The 26,524-nt window shown below is 42.2% G+C and overlaps 3 protein-coding genes across 3 annotated transcripts; 1 reads left to right on the top strand and 2 right to left on the bottom strand.

Moving 5' to 3' along the window:
- The first annotated feature begins 1,683 nt into the window (after positions 1-1,683).
- Positions 1,684-11,324, top strand: LOC131007953 (uncharacterized). The gene is made up of 5 exons (XM_057934863.1): positions 1,684-2,455; positions 2,654-2,750; positions 2,948-3,264; positions 10,840-11,070; positions 11,146-11,324. Exons 1-5 carry the CDS (start codon positions 1,684-1,686, stop codon positions 11,322-11,324), a joined length of 1,596 nt encoding a protein of 531 aa, XP_057790846.1.
- A 4,306-nt stretch (positions 11,325-15,630) lies between these two features.
- Positions 15,631-16,674, bottom strand: LOC131007952 (uncharacterized). The gene is made up of 2 exons (XM_057934862.1): positions 16,597-16,674; positions 15,631-15,915 (listed from the first exon to the last, which is right to left on the bottom strand). Exons 1-2 carry the CDS (start codon positions 16,672-16,674, stop codon positions 15,631-15,633), a joined length of 363 nt encoding a protein of 120 aa, XP_057790845.1.
- Positions 16,675-19,908: 3,234 nt separating this feature from the next.
- Positions 19,909-20,412, bottom strand: LOC131007951 (uncharacterized). Its single transcript, XM_057934861.1, has one exon. It carries the CDS (start codon positions 20,410-20,412, stop codon positions 19,909-19,911), a length of 504 nt encoding a protein of 167 aa, XP_057790844.1.
- Positions 20,413-26,524: the final 6,112 nt, after the last annotated feature.

The following is a 26,524-nucleotide window of genomic DNA, read 5'->3' as shown; positions in this document are numbered from 1 at the left end:
TATCCGACGAGGATGATGAACTTGTTCTCGATGATTCTACCGTTCACGTCGATCTATGTTTGGTGGGGTGATTTCTCACCAATCAACCCATCAACTTTAGCCTTATGCGCAGTCGTTTGGCCAGCACCTGGAGACCAGGCAAGGGAGTGTTTATGAAAGATATTGGACAAGGGAGATTCATCTTCCAGTTCTTCCATGAAATCGACCTTCTTAGGGTCTTTGATGGCGGCCCGTGGGCGTTTGGCAAGTTCCCGTTGATACTACACAGGCTCAAGAAAGGGGAGTTTTCTTTGAGTGTCCCATTTGACTACCTCCCGTTTTGGGTTCAAATACAAGACCTCCCGATGGGTTTTCTGACAGAAGGAGTAAGTCGGCTCCTTGGCAACTTCATCGGCAAATTCATGGAGTATGATAGCTCAAACTCTACTGGAGTTTGGCGCCAGTATATGCGGGTGCGTGTTGGCATCCAGGTCACTGAACCTTTGAAACGATTCAAGAAACTCAAGCAGAAAGATGGGACATTGTTCATTGTCAATTTTAAATATGAACGTCTCAACATCTTTTGCTTTCTCTGTGGAAAACTGGGACATTCGGAAAGCTACTGTGAGTTAATGTTCGACCTTGCTTCTAAGGACATGGAACGAAAGTGGGGTGTCTAGTTGAAGGCGGCTGACCGACGGGGGATGTCCCTCGCCGGAGAGAAATGGCTTAGATCCGAAGGAGAGGAAGCGAACCCTAGCTCAGAGGCGGCGGTAACTAGGGTTCAGAAGGAGCCGTTATTTTCTGACCCAAAAAGGAAATTGCGTGATACCCGGGATTTAGTCCCATCTGCCAATCCATGCAATTATTCCACGTGATATAATCCCCCATAATCCCCAACGGCAGATTTTGAGAGATATTAGCAACGCAATTGACGCACAAGAATCTATGGTCATTGATGAGTCGTCCGCGCTCCATGCGGAAGAGAGGAAACGGCGACCTGGATTTGCCGCAACGGTTACAATCCCTCCATTGCATCTGAGATTCTTCCTACTGGATTTTCCGAGGATGTCTCCAATGCGCACCTTATTTGATCGGCGGACTCCGGCTTCAGGGTCGGCCGGGCCCAATGAATATCATAAGTTGGAATTGCAGGGGGTTGGGCCACCCTCTCGCAATTCCTACCCTTCGTGAACTTGTGCAAGTTCACAGGCCCGATTTTATTTTCTTAGGGTGTGTTTACTTTGTTAGTAAAATTTTCATTTGAAAATGATGGATAAGAAAAGGTGAGATAATATTATCTTTTTTTTTTTTTTATCACGTGTTTACTTTGTTAGAAATAGATGGATAAATTATATTACACTTATCCTATACACTTGTTTACTTTGTTGAAAATGAATAGATAAATTAGTAATTTTACCAAATTGCCCTCAGTTATAACTCATGATTAATTACCAAGATTAAACATCTTCAGAGGGTAAAATTGGAAAGTTAAAAAAATTGAAATGTTGGAAAATATTTTCACACCCTCTCAATAGGATAATATTATCCAACATTTGTGAGAAAATGAGTGAAAAGGGGCTGCCCGAATAAATTTTCCAACCTTTTTTCTATCAAAGTAAACACACCCTTATGCGAAACAATTACTCATAAACAACGTATTGAAGAGATCAAAGTTAGACTTAATTTGAAGGGTGCTTTAGCATGGATTGTGTTGGTAGGAGTAGAGGCATATGTATGATCTGGAGATCTTCGGCTAGCTGCAAACTCATCGGCTACTCTCAAAATCACATTGACATGCATATCTATGATGTTAATGGTGATTGGCGGCTTACGGGGTATTATGGATTTTCGGACAGAGGTCGACGTCGCGAATCGTGGAACCTTTTACTTCGCCTAGCAGCGCTCAACTCTCTCCCCTGGGTTGTAGTGGGAGACTTCAACGACCTCCTCGATCCTGGAGAAAATCGTGGCCACGTGGATCATCCCAACTGGCTCTTATCTGAGTTTAGATATGCGGTCCTGGAGTACGGGCTCTCAGACATTTCCCTCACCGGCTATCATCTTACTCCCCTCACGGTCTCTATTTTCGATCATGTCCCGATTCTCTTGAAGTGTAATGGTGTACCCCCGTCCTTAATCAAACAAAAATTTCGCTTCGAGAACAAGTGGTGCCTTCAACCGGACTTTCCCAATATTGTCCGTGATTGTTGGACAAACCTCCATGGGATCAATGTTATGGAAAGACTCACCGCTGTTTCGGAGTCCATATCTATTTGGGCAACACACTTACATCGGAATGATAGGCTGGCCAAGACAAGACTCCAGAATCAGATCTCGGGCCTTCAAGGGAGGACTGATTCTTACTCTATCAACAAGTTCAAGAAGGCCAGGAGAGATCTTGCGTCCTTACTTTTGCAGGAGGAAACCCATTGGCGTCAGCGTGCTAAACAACACTGGTTGCAGGAGGGGGACTGTAATACAAAATTCTTCCATTCCATGGCCTCGGCTAGGCAAAAGAAGAATACCATTGTACGGCCCCAACGGGATGATAGAACTTAGACCGAAAGCGTGGAGGATATCAGAATTGTGGCCCGAAATTATTTTGAAAGTCTTTTTGACAAGTCTAATCATGTCACCGATTTTCATCGTGTGCTTGATCATCTTAACCCAGGTATCAATGACGCCATGAACGAGGAACTCACCAAACCGTTCCTCTTGGAGGAGTTTAAAGTTGCTACTTTTCAGATGCACCCGGATAAGTCGCCGGGGTCAGACGGTTTTAACCCCAAATTCTATCAAACCTTTTGGGAAGTGATTGGCGCTGATGTCTTCAAAAGCTGCTGCTCTTTGCTTGACAACGAGAATTTTCCTCCGGGCCTCAACCACACCATGGTTTCGCTCATCCCAGGCCGATTGCTCTTTGCAATGTTATTTACAAGATCCTCTCCAAGGTTTTATGCAATAGGTTGAAGAAGGTTCTGCCCAATCTTATCGACCGTGCACAGTCCGTGTTCGTGGAGGGGAGGTTGATTCAAGACAACATTTTGATTGCCTTTGAAGCCATACAATCCATGAAGAAGAAAACTAGAGGTAAACATGGCCTCTTTGCACTCAAAATTGATATCAGTAAAGCATATGATCGGGTTGACTGGAATTATCTTGATGCTATCCTTAACTGGCTCGATTTTAGTGCTAAATGGAGATCTTGGATGAATTTATGTGTTCGAACGATCTCTTACAACGTGCTTGTTAATGGCATGGCTGTTGGTCCTATTATCCCGGGTAGGGCTGAGCATCGGTTCAAAACCGAACCGAACCGAACCAATTTGGGAAAACCAAAACCGAACCGACCTTGGTTGTAGACGGACCGAACCGAACCGCCTGAGGCCTGAAAACCGACCACAACCGAACCGGCCAAAATCGATCGGTTTCGGTCAGTTTTCGAACCGAACGAATTTTTTTTTCTTTCAAAAAAACAGCAAATCTGCATAATTCTGTAAAAAACAGCATGTAATATTCAAAAAAAAATATACAAAATTGCTCAAATTCACTAAAGAAGTCACTAAAATAGACCAACCAAAGCATAAGAAATTGGTTTACCTTTCGAAGGAGGGGAGAAAGGTGGCGGGGGGAGGTCCGCGTCAGGCTTCAGCGGCGGTCCGGCGGAGGAGAAGCTGGTATGGACGGCGTCTGGCTCATGCTGGAGACGTCAGAAGCGGGGGGCGGCCGGCGGGTCTGCTCGTGCTGCCATCCTGGTCTGCTCGTCCTAGAGGAGAAACGGCGGAAATCGGAATGGAGGTGCAGAGAATGGAGGCGGTGGGGGTGGTCGCCGGTTAGAGAGGCGCCGGCTGCCGGCTGGGCAGTGTGGAGAATGGAGGCGCGGTGTAATACCCGGGCTTTTGATGACGTGTTTAATTGCTTGAGTTTGAGTAATTAGGGTTTAGATCCCTTGTTTGATTTACTTTGTAAATAGATGAGGAGTTATATGAAGTTTTCTTGTTATTTTTTTTAAGATGTTGAGATGTTCTTTTGATGATGTGAGGATGATGTGTGATTTTATATCCGTAATTGAGTTTGAGTATTTGAATAATTCGAGATAATTATTTGAATGAGAACGGTGAACTCGGAAGTGAGATCTGAGTCCGTTAAGACGTTTTTGAAAATTTTGACTTTTTGATGATGAATAGTAAAATACTGCTATTTCGTCTTTTTGTCGACTTTCAAAATCTTACGTGCACGTCGTCGAGAAATATTCTTAGTTTTTCGATACAAGTCCAATAATGAAAGTTTTTATTTTTGGACGACGAGTGAATAGTAAATCGGGATTTCTCGATAAACGAACCGAGCTCGTTTATCAGAATTTCAAGAACGGGCATGCGTTTTCTATATTTATATAGAATTACGAGTGTAATGAAAGTGAGTAGGAGTTGAGAGGGCGAGTAACGAAGAGTATGGGTAGTTAGTCGTTAAGACGAGACGAGACGAGACGAAACGAGATATTTAACGACTAAATATCTAACCTACCCTACCCCTAACCACCCCCAAACCTCCCAAAACCCCTTTCCCCTCACTAACTCACGCTATATCAGCCCACACCACACACACAACTCACATATTCACACACACAACACCTAAAACACACACTACACACGCCATTTTCCATTTAAGCTTGGACGGAGCTTTTGACCTCCGATTTGAGCACCGAGACGAGCGCCGATCATCTTTTCGATCACGTATCTAAGTAGGTAAGATCTTTACCTACGTTTTGATGGTTTTATTTTCGATTTTCGTCGATGTCGAAAAACGTCGATTCTCGACTTTATTTTGAAACGACGTCGGATCGTCGTGAAATTTTAGTATGTTGTTCTTGGGTAAATGTTGAGCATGTTTAATGAAGGGAGTAAGAACGGAACGAACCGTAGCTATGAAACCCATCAGGGCAGCCCCGTTTTTCACATATTAGCTTGTCTTTCGATTTTTGTTTGATCGTTTTGACTTGATATTTGTGCTTAAGGGTATGCTAGAATCGATATATATTAAATTCGTATTTTTCCAAGCACGAAACTAGTATAAGTTTTTAGAGTATGATTATTTAAATTCGTGAAGTTTGGGACGTTGCATAATGAATATTATTGCGTATATGTGTTCTACGATATCACATGAGCATGCTAATTGATTTACAATTTATGGATGATAATTGTTGAACGAAATTAAAACTGGAATTCTGTAAAAATTTTACAGCAGTTTCAAGCTTATGTTTCGATGAGTTTTCATTGCTTGATGGCTCTGAAATTTTAGTATGTTTATCTATGATATGTGTATTTCGTCGCTGCAAAATTTCATGTCTTTTGGATGATGTTTGGTATTTTAAAGATATTTTGAAAAAATCCTTGACAGAATCTGTCAACTGTTGGTAGACTTCACAAAAACGTTTATATCTATTAATCCATGAAGGATTTTGCATCACCGTTTTTTTTAAACGAAACTGGACTTCAATACTTTTCTAAAAACATAAGATTTCGATTTTTATGACCTCTGAAACAGAGCAGTTTATTATTTCAAAAATGCCCTGTTCTGCTGTCATATTTGTCCAACAGTAAAAGTGTATGAGTTTCATTGTTTATTTGGCAGATCATATGAACGTTTTCTCTTGTGAAATTTTAACCAAATCTTCAAGGATACCTTTAGTTTTGGATGATTAAATTTGATGGAATTTTATTAAGGTTTGCCTTGGTTTCTAATGGCCTAAACAAAATTGGCAGAAACTGTCAATCTTTGACAGCCTGCACTAAAAGAGCAATCTCTCCAAAAATCTTTAACCTTTTTGGTTAACTACCATTTTTAGAGTGAACTACACTTCATGAAGTTTTTGAGATCAATTGGTATGAGAGTTTATGATGATTGAGTTGGTTGTTATGAATTTTTAAAGATGACACAAAAACAGCAAAACTTTCTAGAAAACAACTTGATTATATTTGTTTTGATGGATGATACGATATGACTAAATGGTGTGAGTTGTGAGAGTTATGATTAACGCGCATAAATGTTGGTATCTGACACTCGAACAATTGGTGTCGAGTATAAATGATAGTTTACTGATAAAGAGTTTTGATGATTTTGAATTGTTTGGTTTGCGTTGAAAAGATGTCAAGATGTTAAGTTTTGAGTCGAGAGACGAGTTCACGTAGTGAGATTCACGCGTTGAAATCTCGTGGCTGACATTATATATGAATAGGTCATGTCGAAATTTTTAGTGAAATTAGAATTTGAGCATAGTCGATTCTTGTTGACCCGTGACTCAAATACATGCCTAATGGAAAGTTTAACTTTCTAATTGGTTAATTAGACGAGATGAGAGCGAATAGATCTGCTAAGAAAGTGGACTTTTCGATGTGTTAAATATTTCTTTTAATTGAAGCGCTGCTAATTATAACATAAGGATGTTATAATTAATGAGTAATGACGAGAGATAATAATTGTTATATTGATTAACAATCAAGAGAGATGAACATTAGAGATACTAATGTTTCATAAAAGAAATTAGATTATTAATCGAGGTTTCTTTTATAACTTCTCACCAATTCTTCATAACGATGAAGGTCCTTTTGGGAAGTAACGACTTGAGGGAGAGAGTGACGTTACTCATTGATACAGAGACACAACGAGGTGGGCATTACTTTTACTATACGTATATAGAGATCCCCTGCGTGTCGTAGGCCTCTTATACGAATGAATGCATGAGATGATCTAACTGTTAATTTCAGTTTCATATATATCAAATGAGTTTAAATGTTACATTCAAGCAAGTTATTTCATGACAAAATCTTTGAGTTAAAGTTATTTCAACTATTGTCTTGCCATAAAATGTTTCAATTTTAGTATGATATCTATCTGCTTTGGCTTTGCCAATGATGCAATCGAATTCGGGTCCTGAGCAGTTGATAGCTATCCTGCCAGGACTAGTGTACACCAGTGACCGTGAGTCATCTAGCGGGTTGGCCGGTCAAGTGACCGTGAGAGGTGGCCACCTCTCCGGCACACAGTTTCAGATATGATAGATTACAAAAGAACTTAGTCTGATCAGACGAACTTTAAGAATCACAAATGAACTTAGTAAGCTTGGGCCTTTTTAGCGAAAAACTCCCTTGCTGTACTGTTTATGATGGCATGACAATTTACAATTTTGAAGCATGTATTTTTATACCTAGGCATACGTGCCCACTGAGTGCTTTTGTACTCAGCCCTGCATATGTTTTCTAAATGTGCAGGTTGAGCTGATGTGATGATGGTGCTGCAATGAGCGGAGTCTCCAGGGTTGTTAATAAATAGTTAACCTGTCTAGAATATGTCTTCATACATATGTCTAGCTACTTTCCGCTGCAAGATGTTGTTGATGTTATAGTATGTTATGTCATACTTTGAGTCTTAAGAGAATGGTTTCATACGATGTATAACTTGATTAATGATATTAATTAAGTTTTATGCTGTCTTTCATAGACTGTTTTCAATTGAGTATTAATGAATAAAAATGACGAGTTTTATTAAGATGAGTAAGTTTTACGGCTATAAATGACACCCCTTTTCTTCCCCTTCTTCTTTAACCCCATCCCTAGTCGTGGATCACTCGGCCTAACTATCCATAGTTAGGGCGGGCTGTGACACGCGGCTGGGAGAGAGGGAGGAGACTAGGGTTTCGAAATGGATAAGGGAGGCGCCGCGCAGCAGTTTTAAAATGGGGATGAGAAATTGAGACTAGGGTTTACTTTTACCACTTGCAATATAAAATATAAAATAAATAATATATATATCATGATCGATTCGGTTCGGTTCATAACCGAACCAAAATCTCAAAACCGAAAACCGAACCGATCATGATCGGTTTTTAAGTATGAAAACCGAACCAGAAATTCTAAAACCAAACCGAACCAAAAATGATCAGTTCGGTCGGTTTTTTCGGTCCGGTTCGGTTTATGCTCAACCCTAGTCCCGGGGAGAGGGCTTCGCCAAGGAGATCCGCTCTTGTCACAGCCCAAAACCATTTATTTTCTTTACAAATTTTATTTGAAAATTATTGAACTTTTAATTCATAAAGTGCTTGAAATTATTTTATTTATTTAATTTTTGTTAGTCTAGTCGCGCCCCTAAAAAAAGTATAATAATAACTTTGATATTATAATTATGCTTTAAAATAAAATTTATTTTCACAAATATAATTATATATTTATAAATAAATAATTGAAGCTTGAATTTCTTAAAGAATTGAATAATTGTATATATATATACACACGTATAGTGCCTATATATACATATAAGAAGTATATAAATTTTTTTATACACATATATATATATATATATAAACAATAGGGCCGGATGGCCCTATTGGTGATTGAATCTTAAATTTTGTCCACAAAATTTAAAATATCAATATTTGGCCATCTTTTATGTGCTCTACCTAATTTACCCTTTAACCCAATAGATCCAACAACTTCATTTGACCCGGATCCAGATTTAGGGATTAACCCATGCCTTGTCTACCCCCAGACCCCCGACCCCACCCACCCCCCCACCCACCCACCCCCCCAAGCCAAAAAAAAAAAAATTTACTTCCCCTGCTTGTCTACCCCCCAGACCCCCGACCCCACCCACCCCCCCACCACCCACCCCCAAGCCAAAAAAAATTTTTTTTTTTACTTCCCCTGCCTTGTCTACCCCCAGACCCCCGACCCCACCCACCCCCCCCACCACCCACCCCCAAGCCAAAAAAAATTTTTTTTTTTTTACTTCCCCTGCATTGTCTACCCCCAGACCCCAGACCCCCGACCCCACCCACCCCCCCACCCACCCACCCCCAAGCCAAAAAAAATTTTTTTTTTTACTTCCCCGCCTTGTCTACCCCCTCAGACCCCCGACCCCACCCACCCCCCACCCACCCACCCACCCACCCACCCCCCCACCACCCACCCCCAAGCCAAATTTTTTTTTTACTTCCCCTGCCTTGTCTACCCCCCAGACCCCCGGACCCCACCCACCCCCAAGCAAATTTTTTTTTTTTACTTCCCCTGCCTTGTCTACCCCCCAGACCACTAACCCCACCCACCCACCCCAAGCCAATAATTTTTTTTTTACTCCCACTGCCCTGCCTACCCCCTGACCCCCGACCCTACCCCCCCACCCCCAAGCCAAAAGGAACTTTTTAAACACTTCCCCTGGGGTCGGGGGTCTGGGGGGTAGACAGGGCAGGGGGAGTAAAAAAAAATTTCGTTGGCACTTATGGCACTATTAGTGCCATAAGTGCCATAAAATAAAATAATAAAGTAAATTTTTTTGGCTTGGGGGTGGGTGGGGTGGGTGGGGTCGGGGGTCTGGGGGGTAGACAGGGCAGGGGGAGTAAAAAAAAAATTTCGTTGGCACTTATGGCACATATAGTGCCTAACCCGACCCGCGTGCCTGATCCTACCCGGCACGCGACCCGCGCTCCTGACCCTACCCAGTCCGCCCAATTAAGGGCAAAAACGTCCCAAAGCTATAAAAATGACCAAAATTTGTGTTTTTTCAATGTGGCCATAAATTGTGTTTTATGCTTCATTTTGGCTACTTCAAAATTTTACTCTATATATATATATACGAAATATATGTGTATGGTTATCCCTTTTTAAAATGATTAAATAAAGAATTTAAAATATTAAACTAGTGTATATGTTTGTATACGTGTAGGATTTCTAAAGTTGCATAACCATACCTATAAATCTATAAAATAAATCTAGTAGATGACTAATCAAACCTATAACTAATGATATAAATAGAATGGAGGCTAATTCACACAACCATGAAAATCGGCAGACAAATAAATCGATTACTTACAGAGGTTAGTAATTCAAGATTTATTCACTCATATAAATATAGATCACACGCACACACATACAAGTATGTATATATATTTTATAATAATTAAGTTTTTGTATTCTTTTATTAATTATTGTTTAAATTAATTGTAACTAGGTGTGGCGCGACTAAGACGTTGATTTTGATTTGAATTATTCAAGTTAATTTTCAAAGCTCAAGTTTCAGGTGTGAGATTTATTTAAATACATGTCGTGGTTAATTATTATCCATTTTAATTTTAATATTATGTGTTTACCATATGTGTTATGATGTATATTTTGAGGATATCGCTAGGGGCCCGTTGAATGGGTCCAGGATGGAAAGATCCTTGGTATGCCACAATGCGATGTAAATGTAAAAGTTAAGGTTGCAACCATTTAATTATCGCCAGGGGCCCATTGAATGGGTCCAGGACGGAAAGGTCCTTGGTATGCCACCGTGCGAGCAAATGTTATGAAATGTTATGATCATATGTGTTACCATTTTATTAACGTGGACAATTATTGCATGTTCCCACACTGAGTGTACTCTGTATGCTCATCCCACATTTAACATTTTCAGGTTTTAAAGGCCGGAGGCGCGTGGAAGGTCGAATGGCAAATCAAATATTTTAAATTTAGTTTAAAATCCTTAAAGATGTTATTTTGAGTGAATTATTTTGAATAGAGATTTCTTTCATGATTTTCTCGTTAAATATTTATTTATAGTCATGATTTTCTACGTGCGTTTTCATTTAAAATTTAAATTGGATTTGGGTGTCACATCTCTCCCCCTACCTCTTCATTCTTTGTGCTGAGGGTCTCTCAGCCATGGTCCGACATGAAACTGCCAGAGGTACTCTTCATGGGCTCCAACTTGGCCAAGGGGGCCCGGCTATCTCCCACCTTTTATTCACCGACGATTGTATGTTATTTTGTCGGGCCTCCCTAGATGAGTGTTCTGCTCTTAAGAGAGTTCTTGTGGTTTATGAGTCAGCCTCTGGGCAAGCTATAAATCTCCAGAAATCTGGAGTTTTCTTCAGTTCAAATGTGGATGTTCGGGCAACGATCTCCACTTCCTTGGGTATTTTCTCGCCGTTGAACACGGGCAGGTACTTGGGCCTTCCCTCTCTTGTGAGGCGGAAAAAGAAGGAGATTTATCAGTATCTCAGAGATAGGTTGTGGGGTCGTATTCAGGGGTGGAACGGAAAGAAGTTGTCCAAGGCTGGTAAAGAGATTTTAATTAAAGGAGTTGCTCAAGCCATTCCATCCTTTTGCATAAGGATTTTCTTACTTCCAACAGGCTTAACTGACGAACTGGAGAGGATATTGAACTCCTTTTGGTGGGGTAACAATGGAGGCGTCGGCAAGGGCATCAAGTGGATGAAATGGGAACGGCTTTGCATCGATAAAAAACTGGGTGGTTTGGGCTTCCGAAGTCTCCAGCTGCTCAATCTAGCCATGCTAGGCAAAACGGGATAGAGACTTGACATGCACCCGTCGTACGATACGATCAAAATACTTGTGTATGCCCTAGACGGACAGTACACGCTCCTACTTCTCGTAACTAGAAATAAGTCTTAGTAGCAAGTATAGGATCGAATCCCACAGGGAGTGAGGAACCACTTTGTTCTCAAACGACAAACTGAGGTGTCACAGGTCTCAATCTGTATACTCTGCACAAGAAATTAAACAAAGATCAATAATAACAAAGGGGTAAGGTTTACGGTTAGGTCATAACTGTTGTCAATATTTATTTCGGTCATAGGCATACTGATGATCCGTCCATGATCCGTATAGACTCAAGGCGTGGCCCAAAGATATTGGGGCGTTTCAAGAGGCTATACTTCACACTTAGGATGGTCGAGTCCATTGCGATCACTTGGTCCGAAGGTCACACAATCCCCGGTCACAAGGCAGACTTCACTCTTCCTTAGATAGTAGCATACCCGTTACTCACCAAGTATGACCCTCACCAACCTTCTCTCCCGAGGTCCCCAACTCTGCACTTTGAGTAACACATGTCTCCTGGACACAACCATTTTCGGCTTGTCAGCCGACTAGTCATAGACATGCTACGGCGCAGTAGTTACCTTCCTCGTTTGATAACCATGGCTTTATGCCTCGTCACAGTTGATGGGTATTTTCTAGAGAAGCCAAAGACTGAGGAAGGACAGTGTATCCCGTCAATCCTTTCCTCACCTTCCGGATCTACAGCGCCTTTTGTTGACGCTGCTCAGCTACTTGGTCGCGGGTATACCAGTTGTCACGCCCTAGTATGCCTTGACCTTTGCTTAACATGGACAACTTTTTATCGAACAGAGATCACCCGTTAGGCCCCTACTGTCCATGGTTTGGCACAGATCCGTCTGGAACTATGGGACTCAACCGAAAGAATAAATGCCTCACGAATATTTACATATTGACAACAATTATTTTCACCCCTTAAACCTCACCAAGGGGACTACTCACACATTGTAGTGAACATGAATGCAAAATAAAATAAACAAAACATATAACAAAAGGGAAATACTTGGATTAATGAAAAAGTACCTAAGGCCACGAGCCTTAATCTTGTTCCTTGAGTGAATTTAAATGAAAGCAATAAAGTGCTGGAAATATAAATTGTTTTGATGCCACAATCGGCACGATTCAAAAGTACTAAACTAAGCAAAAGTTCAATGGGCTAAGAGCTCTAAAAGCTGCGACTGCTACTCCTTATATACTGCCATCTGGTGGAGGGCTAACCCTAGCTGCGCATATTTTCAAATCTTCAGCACGATCTTCTTTCCTTTTTTGGCTTCATCTTGAATGATTTGATTGGAGATTCGGCTGATTCTTTCCTTCCGTAGTAGATTAGGTCAACTCCTCCGCCTTCTGGATCCTTCTACCTCCTTCTTTCTTATTTCCACGCTCATCCTTCTCGTCCTTAGAATTCACTGCACAATCTGGCAACGACTGGCTTCTTCTGCTGGTAGTGGTCAGACAGATTGCTTCTTTCGGTTTGATCCATACCAGGTGGGTTGCTTCGGGTTCCCATACCCCAAGTTAAACTTGAAAGGTACTGCGCCTAGGCTCCATGCTGGTAAACATGACATTGCAATCTGGGCTGGTAATGCCCATTCCGACCACATTTCCTCTGTTTCTGCTCAACTGGACTGCTTCTCCATTACGACCTGGTTTCCTCCCGAAAAGACCTGAACTGACACAAACAAAGGAGAAAAATAGGGCCAAATGACCCAAAAGTTGAAGACGCATCACTCCTACACACTTAAACCATACTTGCCCTCAAGTATGCAGGTGGATTCACAGAGGACACGGACGAAGAGAGATGAAAGAAAAGAAACAAAAACTTCAAGACACGAAACTTGCACAAATATCTGGTTAAGATCATACTAACATGCATCATTCAGCTTAGTCAAAACCACAAACCAGAGAGTAATGAATATGCATAAAGTATGATAGTAGCTTCTCTCTCAGTCAAGTATATAGCTCAGTGTATACACTCGTGACATGCTGTACTAGTTCTTCTATGAGTTTGATTGTAAACTACAAGTAAATCAGACTAGCACGACTCATCAAAGGGACTTAAATTTGGTTGTAATGGGGTATACGGAGCAGAGGTGAGATATGTATAGTTCGAGTAGGTTAAATCAGTATTACCCAAACCCAGCAATTTTTACTCAGTAAGACCACAACCAACATTTAATTCCCCTGCTTTCAGTAGGGACCAATTTCTTTTTCTTTGATTTTTGGCAAAATTCTTATCATCAATTTTTTGTGCCCAGATTTTCTTTTCCTTCAAAATTCCCTGCTTATCATTTTATGCACATAACAATTCTTTCTTCTCAACAAAAGTAGATCATTCAAAGGCTCAAGAAAGAAATGTTTGGCTCAAATTGGCTTAGCAAGGGTGTTCATCACGTTGAGCATCAAATAATAATTATGGGGCCCTAATCAAAGAGATTTGCCCTAATCATGCGAGTCACTACTAGCAGTAGAAGTTTACAAACAAAATTGAGAATCCCTAGCACAGCACAGCCTCACCAGAAAATATGCAATTTTTTTATTATTATTTGGCTAGGATCTTACTGGTGGGTTTCGCTCTGTAAGCTCACTGCTACTATCATGTATACCACACTTTTCCACCAATTCATACCACATACCCAAAATCAGCATCGTACTTTCATCACCATCAACCAGTGCAAGTAAGACTCGACCCAAACACAGACTCACAAGACACTAAAACATAAAAGAAAACAAAAGAAGAAACCAAAACCTAATCTAAAAAGTTCAGGGGGAAAGAACCTAGTCATTTTGGTCGGAGGGCTCGCCCTCCGCATCTAGCTTCTCCTTGATTGACTTAAAACCAGCCTCCATCGCCTTGAATCCTGTTTCTACGGTGTCCCTCAAAGTTGCTACTTCTCCACCCAACATCAACAGCTCATCCATGATCTCCTTCAGCTCGACCATCAACGCGGCGATCTCGCTACTGACCAAACGAGATGCTCCGTGCTCCTTCACTGCTTTTTGTTCTGGCCTAACTGAACTGCCCTCCGGGTAGACTAGGCGGTGGCCACCTCTTTCATCTGCTTCGATGATTCTCCAACGCACGAGGCGTCCAATGTCAAGGAAGCGGGTCTCCGCTACAGCTGCTTCATCTGGGGCTTCAGCATTGAAATCTGTGAGTTTGTTCGCCAGAATGGTCACCAGTGGACATAGAGAGGTATTTGTTGGTATGGGTTACCCCATACTGAAATTGCATTGTCGCGGTGAACCCGAAATTCACCCTCTTCTTCTCCACCATGCACCAGAGCAGGAAAAGCTCTAGCTGCGTGACCACATTAGAGCCCTCGAGTCGGCCGTAGATGTTGTAGGCCAACCAACGATGGCATATCTATAGGGCAGGGTTGCGGATTTCGTTGGACTTGCTGCTGTTTTTCACATACTTGGCTCATGTCGAAATTTGAGACCAGTAATGGTCAATTTGACTTCGCCACTCGGGTGGCGCTATGGTCTCAGCCTGCTTGTACTCATCATCAAACACATCCTTATCCTCAATCACCACTAGGTGGATGTTCAAATCATTAATGGAAAGTGGGAACATCCTTCCCCGCAGCTGAAAACACAGGGTACCTGGGGTTTCGACTGTGTAGTTCCCCTTCGGTTTGAACTCCATCGTGCTCATAAACTCCTCTAACATTTGCTTAAACGCCAACACACTCCAACCTAACACCTTCTCCCAACCAATATTCTTAAAATAACCTTCTACGCGTTCTCTTATCCCAAAATCATCCAACACCTCAGTAATAAGAAAATACCATGGAGTTATTTCTCAGTTCAGCAGACTAGCATATCTTTAACTATCTTTTGGTATGACCACCTCTGTGGTGCTAGGACGCACCAAGCCTTTGCACTTCACAACCTTCGGCTTCGAGATGATTGTGCTTGTCACCGGCTTAGCAGGGGCAACAACATCTTCGGAGTTAGAGCTCTCCACAGTCTCAGTCTTCTCCGATTGTGCCTCCATTGGTATCTCCACCTCCTTGGCCTTTCCTTTCTCGGCTGCAATAGGCTTCTTCTTCTTCCTGCTCTGTTCGCCCTTGATTTTAGTCTTACTGCCTGCCGGTGCTGGTTTGGTTTTGACGGGCAGTGGAGGCTTCGTAACATCAAGTTTCCTCTTAACTCCCGGCCTCTTGCTTTGTGGTGTCGGAATCTCTATTTCCTCCTCTGGAATGGCTTCAGCCTCCTCTCCAGCTTCTTCCTCTTCCGCTTTTTCTTCTTCCTCTCATTTTTCCTCTGTATCTTCGGAGGCGGTTTTCCCTTGTTGCATGGAAGTTTCAGGAATTTGCGATGGTGGTTGAGCTTGAACTGGTGGTGGTGGCGCTGCAACGGACCGTGCTGGAGTTGCCTTCGTTGCCTTGCCCGTTGGGGCTTTCTTCGACTTCTTCACAGGGGGAGTAGACTCAGGCTCCTCTTCTTCCGGCTCCTCCGGTTGTTTTAACTCAACGGCTGCTCTTGCGGTCTCCTGCTCCTTCTGCCGTAAAACGTCAGCCCGTCCTCTGTCCTCGGGCTGAATGGTCAACAAGGGGTCTTCAGTGACCTTGGTGGAGGTCTCTTCAAAGGTGGTTCGCCTCGTAGTTCTCTTCGGAGGCGGTGGTTTGGTGTTCCTTCCTTTCGGTGGTTGAGTGCTTCCGGACGCCGTTCCTCATTTAGTTTTTGCCATGGTGATTTGCAGAGACTAAAGATCTATTTTTTTTTTGTGGGGAAGTTTGGATTTGTGGGGAAATAGGGGAACAAGGTTTGCTTTAATAGATGATCGGCAGTTATGGAAATTTAGGGTTTGGAGAGAGTGGAGATCGTGGTGTAGCGGTTTTGAAGGTTAGGGTTTGTGGGTGAGAATCGTGGGTTGAGGGGTTTAAAGAAGGTAAGAATGACGGTTATGACAGTATTTTGGTTTCTAAGGAAAGAAATCATGGCAAATTTTGAATTTCAAATTTTGTTGCGGAAACCGAAGGGTTCCTACCAAATCGTCGCCTGCTGCTGACACTCCTACATCAGCTTCCTTTGTAAGCTCTCAGCCAGAAAATTCAAATCCCCAATCCTCCACCTACACACTTTGCAACGCAAAGTGGGCTCGGATTCTCCACTGGGCCTCCAACTGAAACTTTCTCAGCCCGACTTCTAGCAAGGTTAGTGCATCGAAACTAAACAAAATAAACTTAAAGAAAAGAAACTTCGGTAAAGACCATACCGAATAACAACGCTGGGTTGCCTCCCAGCAAGCGCTCTTGTTTTCCATCTTGAGCTTGACTCTTTCTTCATCCTTCATTCGTACACAGGGTCAAGAAGGTGGCATTCCTCCTTCTCTTTCTCTACTTTAGCAAGTTCATGGTAGGGCTTCAAGCGATATCCATTCACCACAAATGTATCAACTCCATTGTGATCGTACACCTCTATGCTTCCATTTGAAAAGATTTCTTTGATCACAAACGGTCCAGACCATTTTAAACGAAGCTTCCCGACCATCATTTTGAAATGAGAGTTGAAAAGTAAAACTTTTTGTCCAACCCAAAATTCATTTATCCTGATCTTAGCATCATGGATTCTCCTAGTTCGCTCTTTATAGACCACAGCATTGTCGTAAGCCTCCAACCGAAGCTCTTCTAACTCACTCATCTGTAGCTTCCGTGTTTCTCCAGGTAGGCTCATACTGAGGTTTATTTGCTTGATTGCCCAGTACGCCTTATGTTCAATCTCCACCAGTAGATGACATCTTTTTCCATAGAGTAGCCTGAAAGGGGACATACCTATAGGTATTTTAAAAGCAGTTCGGTATGCCCATAACGCATCTCCCAAGTGGTTACTCCAGTCCTTCCGGTTTAGGTGCACCACTTTCTCCAAAATGCTCTTTATCTCTCTATTGGAAATCTCAGCTTGGCCATTTGCTTGGGGGTGGTATGCTGTAGTAACCTTGTGTGTCATCCCCGTCTTTTTGGTCAATGCTCTGATGGTGACATTACAGAAGTGAGATCCTTGATCACTGATCAGGATCTTGGGTACACCAAAACTCTCGAACACTTGTTCCTTCAAAAATTCTGCCACGGTGTGAGCATCATTGCTTATAGTTGCTTTGGCCTCAACCCACTTTGACACATAGTCCACTGCTACCAGGATGTATTCGTAGTTCTTTGACTTTGGGAAGGGTCCCATAAAGTCAATTCCCCACATGTCAAAAACTTCAACTGACATGATTGGAATTTGCGGCATTTCGTCCCTCGCGGTAATACCTCCAGTCGTCTGGCACTTCGGGCAGCTTTGTACCCACTTCCTTGCATCTGCAAATATAGTTGGCCAGTAAAATCCACTTTCTAAAATCCTGTGGGCCGTGCGCTTCCCTCCAAAATGTCCACTGCAAGCTGTTCCATGACACATATCCAAAATTTGGGCATGCTCGTCCTCTGGTATGCATCTCCGTATGACCTGGTCTGCTCCAATCCTCCATAGATACGGATCTTCCCAATAGTAAAATCGGGCTTGCACCAATAGCTTCCTCTGCTCGAACCTTGACAATCCTGATGGTAACTCCTTCGTGATCAGGTAATTAGCTATATCCGCATACCAGGGCTCCTAATTGGTTAGAATATACAGATTTTCTTCCTCTGGATGGATGTATACAGAGTATAGCTTCTCGTCTGAAAAGGTATCGGTAATAGGTATACCGTCATCCTCCTCCAGCTGCAGTCGGCTCAAGTGATCTGCCACTAGATTAGCTGCCCCCTTCTTATCTCTTATCTCAATGTTAAACTCTTGTAACAGTAAGATCCACCTGATAAGTCGAGGTTTTGACTCCTTCTTGGCCATTAAATATTTCAAAGCTGCATGGTCCGTGTAGATAATTGCTTTCGTTCCCAAAAGATAGGAATGAAACTTTTCTATGGCGAACACAACTGCCAAAAGTTCCTTCTCGGTAGTGGTATAACTGCACTGTGCTGGGTTCAAAGTCTTGGAAGCGTAGTAGATTACACAACTCTCTTTTCCTTTCTTTTGCCCCAGTACTGCCCCAACTGCATAGTTGCTGGCATCACACATAATTTCGAACGGTAAGTCCCAGACCAGAGGTTGGATAATTGGGGCTGACACTAACTTGCTTCTCAAGACTGTGAATGCCTCCTTGCAATCATCATCAAACTTGAATAGCACATCTTGTTGCAAAAGTCTGGTCATGGGCTGAGCAATCTTGGCAAAATCTTTGATGAATCGCCGGTAGACCCCTGCATGACCAAGGAATGTCCGTATGTGCTTTACCGTTGTCGGATAGGGCAATTTGGCAATAGAGTCAATTTTCACCTTATCCACTTCGATTTCCCTCTCCGAGATCACGTGCCCCAGCACTATTCCTTCTTTTACCATAAAATGACACTTTTCATAGTTAAGAACCAGGCTTTTCTCCACACATCTCTTCAACACGAGCTCTAGATGATTGAGACAAGTGTCAAACGAGTCTCCATATACGGTGAAGTCATCCATGAAAACTTCAATACAATTTTCAAGTAAGTCGGAGAAGATGCTCATCATACACCTTTGAAAAGTTCTCGGTGCATTGCATAGCCCAAATGGCATTCTCCGATATGCGAATGTTCCAAATACACAAGTGAAAGTGGTTTTCTCTTGGTCTTCATGTGCCACAAAGATTTGCGTGTACCCAGAATATCCATCCAAAAAACAGTAATAAGCATTATCAGCTAGTCTCTCGAGCATCTGGTCAATAAAGGGCAATGGGAAGTGGTCCTTCCTTGTCGCCTTGTTCAGCTTCCTATAGTCAATGCAAACCCTCCATCCAGTTTGCAAACGGGTGGGTACCATCTCGCCTAGGTCATTCTCAATGACCTGTATTCCTGACTTCTTCGGTACGACATGGACGGGGCTCACCCATTGGCTATCGGAGATGGGATAAATAATTTCCAATTCCAAGAGCTTCAGGATTTCTTTAAGTACCACCTCTTTCATAACTGGGTTCATCTTTCTTTGTGAATCTCGGACAGGTTTGGTCCTTTCCTCCAAATAGATATGGTGCATGCACTCCGTTGGACTGATCTCCTTGATATCAGCCAAGGTCCAACCAATGGCTTCCCTGTTCTCCCGTAAGACTCTGACCAGAGACGTTCTTCCTGCACAAGAGTTAGATCTGCACTGATGATGACTGGAAGTGTTTCGTCAGGACCCAAGTAAGCATACTGCAAATGCTTGGGCAACTTCTTGAGTTCCAGTACGGGTGCCTTTACTATAGAAGGTAGAAGCTTCTCGTTCTGCCCATACTGAACCAATAACTCTGGTCTGCCTGCGCCTGTTCCTCCAACTGAATAGACTTCCTGGATCATATCCTTGATTTTCTGATCTACTTCCATCTCAGCTTCCAAAGTGCTTTCTCGGAGAGAGTAAAGCTCCATAATAACTTCTTTCATATCCTCATCTTCCATATGCTCTGCATCTCGATCGGTTAGGCCATACTGAATTACTTTCTCTGTCGTATCCCCCGAACCAAAACTAATTCCCTGTTCTTGCACTAGTGGCTCGAACAATCGATCATGTCCACCGTTTCCATTTCTTGCTTTCTCTTCATGGTTTCATAGATGTTGAATTCTTCCTGGACTCCATCAAACTTACATGTTAAGATTCCGGTCTTCATATCAATTTTGGTCCCAGCGGTCATCATAAACGGTCGTCCCAATAATATAACATTCTCTCCAGTTTCTGGACCGGTGTCCAGAACATAAAAGTCGGCTGGGAAGATCAAATCACCAACTTTAATCAGTACGTCCTCTACCATTCCTTCAGGATATGCTTTAGATCTATCGGCCAACTGTATGACCACACGGGTATTTCTCATTTTCCCAATGTTCAACCTCTTATAAACGGCCAATGGCATCACATTTATGGAAGCTCCCAAGTCCATCATCGCTTTATCCATGTTTGTTCCACCAATGTTGCACGAAATGGTAAACATTCCCGGATCCTTCCGCTTTTTGGGTAACTTCCATTGGATCATAGCCGAAACACTTTCGCCCATCACATATCAAACTTTTTCCTCCATTTTTACCTTTCTTGAACAAAGGTCCTTCAAGAATTTAGCATACTTTAGGATTTGTCTGATGGCATCAAGTAGGGGTATGCTTAACTCCACTTTCTGGAACATCTTCATCATTTCACTTGCTTCTTTTTCCTTGGCCTTCTGTCTCATGTGCCCTGGATAAGGTGTATCGGTTAGATTGCTACCTCCAGCCTGTTCCGTGGTTGGACCGTCACCATCTTTGTTCAGGTTTCCTTGGATCAGTTCAGCCTCCGCTAACAACTCTCCTTCTGCAAACTTGGTTAGGACGACCTGAGCATGTTCTCTAAGATTGATCCCCATGGCTGGGAGTTTACCGGCATTCTCCTCCAGCTTAGCCACTGCTTTATTCAAATGACTAATCTGCTGATTGGTCTGGTTCATACCAGCGCGAATCTCATTGCGAAATTTCTCGTTCTCCTTGGCCATGTTCTCTATAGCTTCCTCCCATGGTGCTCTCCTATGTGGTGGTTGGTAAGGAAGTCGTTGTTGATTCTGATTGTGGTGTTGTTGTGGTGGTCCTGCCTGATACGGTTGTTGATGTTGGTTCTGATTATACTGCGGGCACTGCATCAGTGCTCCCATGTTGTTCTGCTGCTGGGGTTGACCATCTTACTTCCACCTGAAATTAGGATGATCCCTCCATCCCGGATTGTAAGTGTTTGAGAAGGGATCATACTTGCGTGGATTCCCATCATGTCCACCAATAGCATTAACATCAACAATGTCCTCACCGAAGTTAGGACAGTTTTCTGATTGGTGCCCTGTAGCGTCGCAAAGGCCACACTGACGAACCTTCTTCGGTATAGTTAGACCCGAAAGAAGTTCTTTGAGTTCATTCATACTTTTCTCCAGTTTGGACATCTCCTCTTTCTCTTCACTTTTTCTCGGTATTTCCAGATTTCTTTCATGCCCTTCATCGCGTGATTCTTCTGCCATGGTGCCCAACAGTTGAAAGATTTCCATTAGAGTTTTACTCATCAACGATCCATTACAGGCTGCTAGGACCAAACTACGATCATTCATCCGCATGCCCTTTACGAAGCTTTCCACTTGATCTTTTGGAGAATTTTTTTTTTTTTTGATGAAATTTTCTCATATATATAAATAAAGGAAAAAAAAGAAAAGTTACAAAGTAAACTTGGGCATACCCAAGGTGGTACAAGTCGCCAAGTCTCAAGTGAGAACAAGGGACCAAGAAAACGAGAATGCTAATCCTAAGAAAGATAGCAAAGTACATACTTGACACACCCTTTGCATTTGGGCGGTGCCATTACAAGATACATGAAGGTTACAAAATGAAACATGAGTATTAAACGTGCCGCACAAAATATGGCCCGATGGCCGAGCAAAGGTAGTACGCGCGCACTGTGTGGGTCTCAAAGGTGCCATCTGTCGATGTGGTTGCCAAGTATTGTCGCAAGGGCAGTCCACGTGTACCATAAGGCTCTTTGGAGTGCAAGATGCCAACCGTCCACATCCTCTTAAATCGTGTCCAGTACTCATAGAAGGATTCTAGCCCATCTTGCCTTATACTGCAGATATCCCATCTCATCCGCTCCACTCTTGATGCTAGGAAGAATTCTTCCAAGAAAACCTGCTGCAGTTGTGCCCATGTGGTGACACTACCCGCGGGTAAGTCATACAGCCATCTTCTCGCATTGTCCACCAAGGTAAAAGGGAAGAGTATCAATTTAACATACTCTTGTTGATCATCACTTGACTGGTGCATGATCGTCATCTCAAAATCTTGGAGATGAGTTTGTAGATCATCTCCTGGGTAACCATTGAACTTCGGTAAGATCTGAAGCAGTGAGGGCTTTAGGTCATACCGACGAGGTGCAAACGGGTTGTCTGGTAGGGTAATCCCATTAGGCCTCAGGTTAAGATTAGTTGGGTATGCCAACTGTTTGAGGGTCTGCGGCTGCTCGGCTTCTACCATAGCTTCACGTTTCGCTACCCGTGCTCCTGTACGTAGTCGATGTTCAGTTCGATCAATATCAGGGTCAAACACCAATGCTCTTGCTGCTCGATGAGTTCCACGCATACACTAGTAGCGGAAAATGGAATGAGGATAGAACAAAATTATTACGCATCACTCCCCGGCAACAGCGCCAATTTTGACACCCACCTGTCGTGCGGTACGATCAAAATACTTGTGTATGCCCTAGACGGACAGTACACGCTCCTACTTCTCGCAACTAGAAATAAGTTTTAGTAGCAAGTATAGGGTCGAATCCCACAGGGAGTGAGGAACCACTTTGTTCTCCAACGACAAACTGAGGTGTCACATGTCTCAATCTGTATACTCTGCACAAGAAACTAAACAAAGATCAATAATAACAAAGGGGTAAGGTTTACGGTTAGGTCATAACTATTGTCAATATTTATTTCGGTCATAGGCATACTGATGATCCGTCCATGATCCGTATAGACTCAAGGTGTGGCCTAATGATGTGTGTGAATTAGTTGTCCAGATTTGTGTTTATTATCGTGTGTTTTTATTTGATATTACCCAAGTTTGTGGTAATTTGGCGTAGGAATTGCATGGATGGAGAGTGGAAGCTCGTGGATGCCGAATGATGAAGAAAGTCCGAGAATTTGCATGGATTTGATTAAGTTGGTGGATTTTGAAGTGAAGATTTGAGAATGGGCTTGAAGACAACTGTTCTAATTTTAATTATGTCCAAAACTCATGTTTTTAATTATTTTGAATTTTATTTTGAGTAAGGCCGAAAAGCCCATTGTTTAAGGGTGATTGGTATTTTAGGGATTGATTCCCTTACATATATTTGCTTAGAAAAGACAGCCGCATAGATTAGTTAGAGGTTAGGATTTATTTAATCTCTCTCTTAAGCACTACACATTATTCCCTAGTTTAAGAATTGTTTTGTTTTACTTTTGCTATAGCTTTTGAACTTGGCGACTACTTTGGAGGAATTGTGGCAGACGGTTGTTTGATTTTTTCATAGTGGTGACTTTTTATTATTTCTTCCAATTTATTTATTATTCTTGTTTTATGTTTGATTTTATTTATTTTATTGTTTCTAGTTTTAATTATGAATAGCTAATTTTTTAATTCGGCAAGAATAATGAAATATTAATTTAATAACCTGTGAGACCTAATTGTTCATATAATTGATCCCTGTTGATTTCGATTTGTTCCTTGTGTTTAAAGATAGTTCTGATTTAATTTAAGCCTGATCAACTTAGGTTAAATTGGATTACAATCAATTGGTTCCCCCAATCCGTAATTGTTGGAATAGGGCTAATTAGTGATAAAGCTACCATGTTCGTAGTAGGAATAAATTGGTGGATTAAGTATTACTAGCGTATCTAGGATAATTTATCTAAATTGGGTTCCTTCATCTTAATGCTATTAGAATATTAAATCTAGGTCTGGCGTCTCCAGCTAGGTTATATTTTAATAAGGGAAATAAGCAGGTCTGGCGTCTCCAGCTGTTTATCGATACAGTAAGTAGGAATTGGGGTACGTCCATTGCGTTTCACGGTATCCTATAACTGGTTGGTTGATAGGGATTAATTAATCATTGCGTCGATGATCAGAGTCATTAAATTAATATGGATTTATTCGAGCCGAGTCACCTTTTCTTTGATTTATTTCTAGTGTGATTTTCGTTGATTTATTTATTTTCTTAGTAAATTAATTTTTCTATCACTTTAAGGCGTGGTGGCTACACCAAAAATTAGATCTTTAGGAATTTGATTGCAATTACCCGTTCTCTGTGGTTCGACCCTGCTTGTTACTATACTAATTTAATTCTTGGTAAGATTGCAGGAATTATTTGGTGGAATACGACGTCCACCACCTAAAGATATTGGGGCGTTTCAAGAGGCTATACTTCACACTTAGGATGGTCGAGTCCATTGCGATCACTTGGTCCGAAGGTCATACAATCCCCGGTCACAAGGCAGTGCTTCACTCCTTCTTAGATAGTAGTCATACTCGTTACTCACCAAGTATGACCCTCACCAACCTTCTCTCCCGAGGTCCCCAACTCTGCACTTTGAGTGACACATGTCTCCTGGACACAACCATTTCCGGCTTGTCAGCCGACTAGTCATAGACATGCTACGGCACAGTAGTTACCTTTCTCGTTTGATAACCATGGCTTTATGCCTCGTCACAGTTGATGGGTATTTTCCAGATAAGCCAAAGACTGAGGAAGGATAGTGTATCCCGTCAATCATTTCCTCACCTTCCGGATCTACAACGCCTTTTGTTGACGTTGCTCAGCTACTTGGTCGCGGGTATACCGATTGTCACGCCCTAGTATGCCTTGGCCTTTGCTTAACATGGATAACTTTTTACCGAACGAAGATCACCCGTTAGGCCCCTACTGTCCATGGTTTGGCACAGATCCGTTTGGAACCACGGGACTCAACCGAAAGAACAAATGCCTTACGAATGTTTACATAATGACAACAATTATTTTCACCCCTTAAACCTCACCAAGGGGACTACTCACACATAGTAGTGAACATGAATGCAAAATGAAATAAACAAAACATATAACAAAAGGGAAATACTTGGATTAATGAAAAAGTACCTAAGGCCACGAGCCTTAATCTTGTTCCTTGCGTGAATTGAAATGAAAGCAATAAAGTACTGGAAATATAAATTGTTTTGATGCCACAATCGACAGGATTCAAAAGTACTAAACTAATCAAAAGTAAAACTTGAGAGGTACTGCGCCTAGGCTCCATGCTGGTAAACATGACATTGCAATCTGGGCTGGTAATGCCCATTCCGATCACATTTTCTCCGTTTCTGCTCTATTGGACTGCTTCCCCATTACGACATGGTTTCCTCCCGAAAAAGCCTGAACTGACACAAACAAAAGAGAAAAATAGGGCCAAATGGCCCAAAAATCGAAGACGCGTCAAGACTCATTGACGAACCGGATGCGCTAGTTTGTAAGGTTCTTAAGTCTAAATATTTTCCCCGTGGAGACTTCCTAACCGCCAAAGTGGGACACAGCCCAAGCTTCGCTTGGCGTAGTATTTTTTCGATGCAAGACCTTGTCCGAAGAGGCACTCGTTGGCGTATTGGGGATGGCCATCAAGTCTGAGTTTTCAAAGATCCGTGGCTCCGCAAGAGTGACTCTTCCCGCGTGTCCAGCACTTGTCCTCCTGAGCTTGCCGATATGAGAGTGCTTGAGCTTATGGACCTCGATACATGCAGCTGGAATTCGGACCTCCTGCACTTTCTCTTCAGTGTGGACGAGGCTCGGCATATCGCTAGCATCCCTATACTACCTAACCCTCGCCCGGACAAGCTTATTCGGCACTTTTATGATAATGGCAGGTATTAAGTCAAAATGGCGTACAAACTCGCTAGCTCTCTTACTCTAGATGAAACTCATCGCGTGGCTAGTCACTGGGGGAATCTTTGGAAGTTGGCCATTCTCTCCAAGGTCAGACATTTTCTATGGAGAGCTGCCAGAAATAATTTGCCTACGAAAGAGAGACTTTTTTCTCGTGGGGTCATGGTGGAGAGTGAGTGTGCCTTGTGCCGAAGTGGAATCAAAACCCAGTGGCATATTTTCTTCCATTGTCCCTATGCGGAAGAGTGTTGGAGGATAAGCGACCTGCAGCAGTGTTGGATTTGTATACTGAAAGCAAGAACGTTTTATGCTTGTATACAATGTTTCCTAAGTTCACTATCTAATCTCCTATCTGATTGTGTTCATGATTGCATATGTATGTTCTTTATCTCTATATAAGTAGATTATATGGTGTGTTGTAGATCACAGAAGACCATATAATTGGAATAACCTTAAGAGATATAATATGATCACAGCCGAAATAACTCTAGGACAAGTTATTGGTTTAGGCTGCAGTATAGATGGAAGTAGTTTGTCTTGGCTACTTATCTATACTGGTACGTCATTACGTATTGATAGGACCACAGTTTGAGATGTATTCTTCTATCTGACTTAAGTGAAGAATCAAGATCTCGGTGACTTATAAATCTTAATACTAATAAGTATTCAGATATATATATTAATTCGTATATCACTTTGACTTACTATGGGTGAAAGTTATATAC

This window comes from Salvia miltiorrhiza, chromosome 2 (genome assembly GCF_028751815.1).
Source record: "Salvia miltiorrhiza cultivar Shanhuang (shh) chromosome 2, IMPLAD_Smil_shh, whole genome shotgun sequence".
NCBI lineage: Eukaryota > Viridiplantae > Streptophyta > Magnoliopsida > Lamiales > Lamiaceae > Salvia > Salvia miltiorrhiza.
This window is presented reverse-complemented; position numbering and strand designations above follow the sequence as displayed.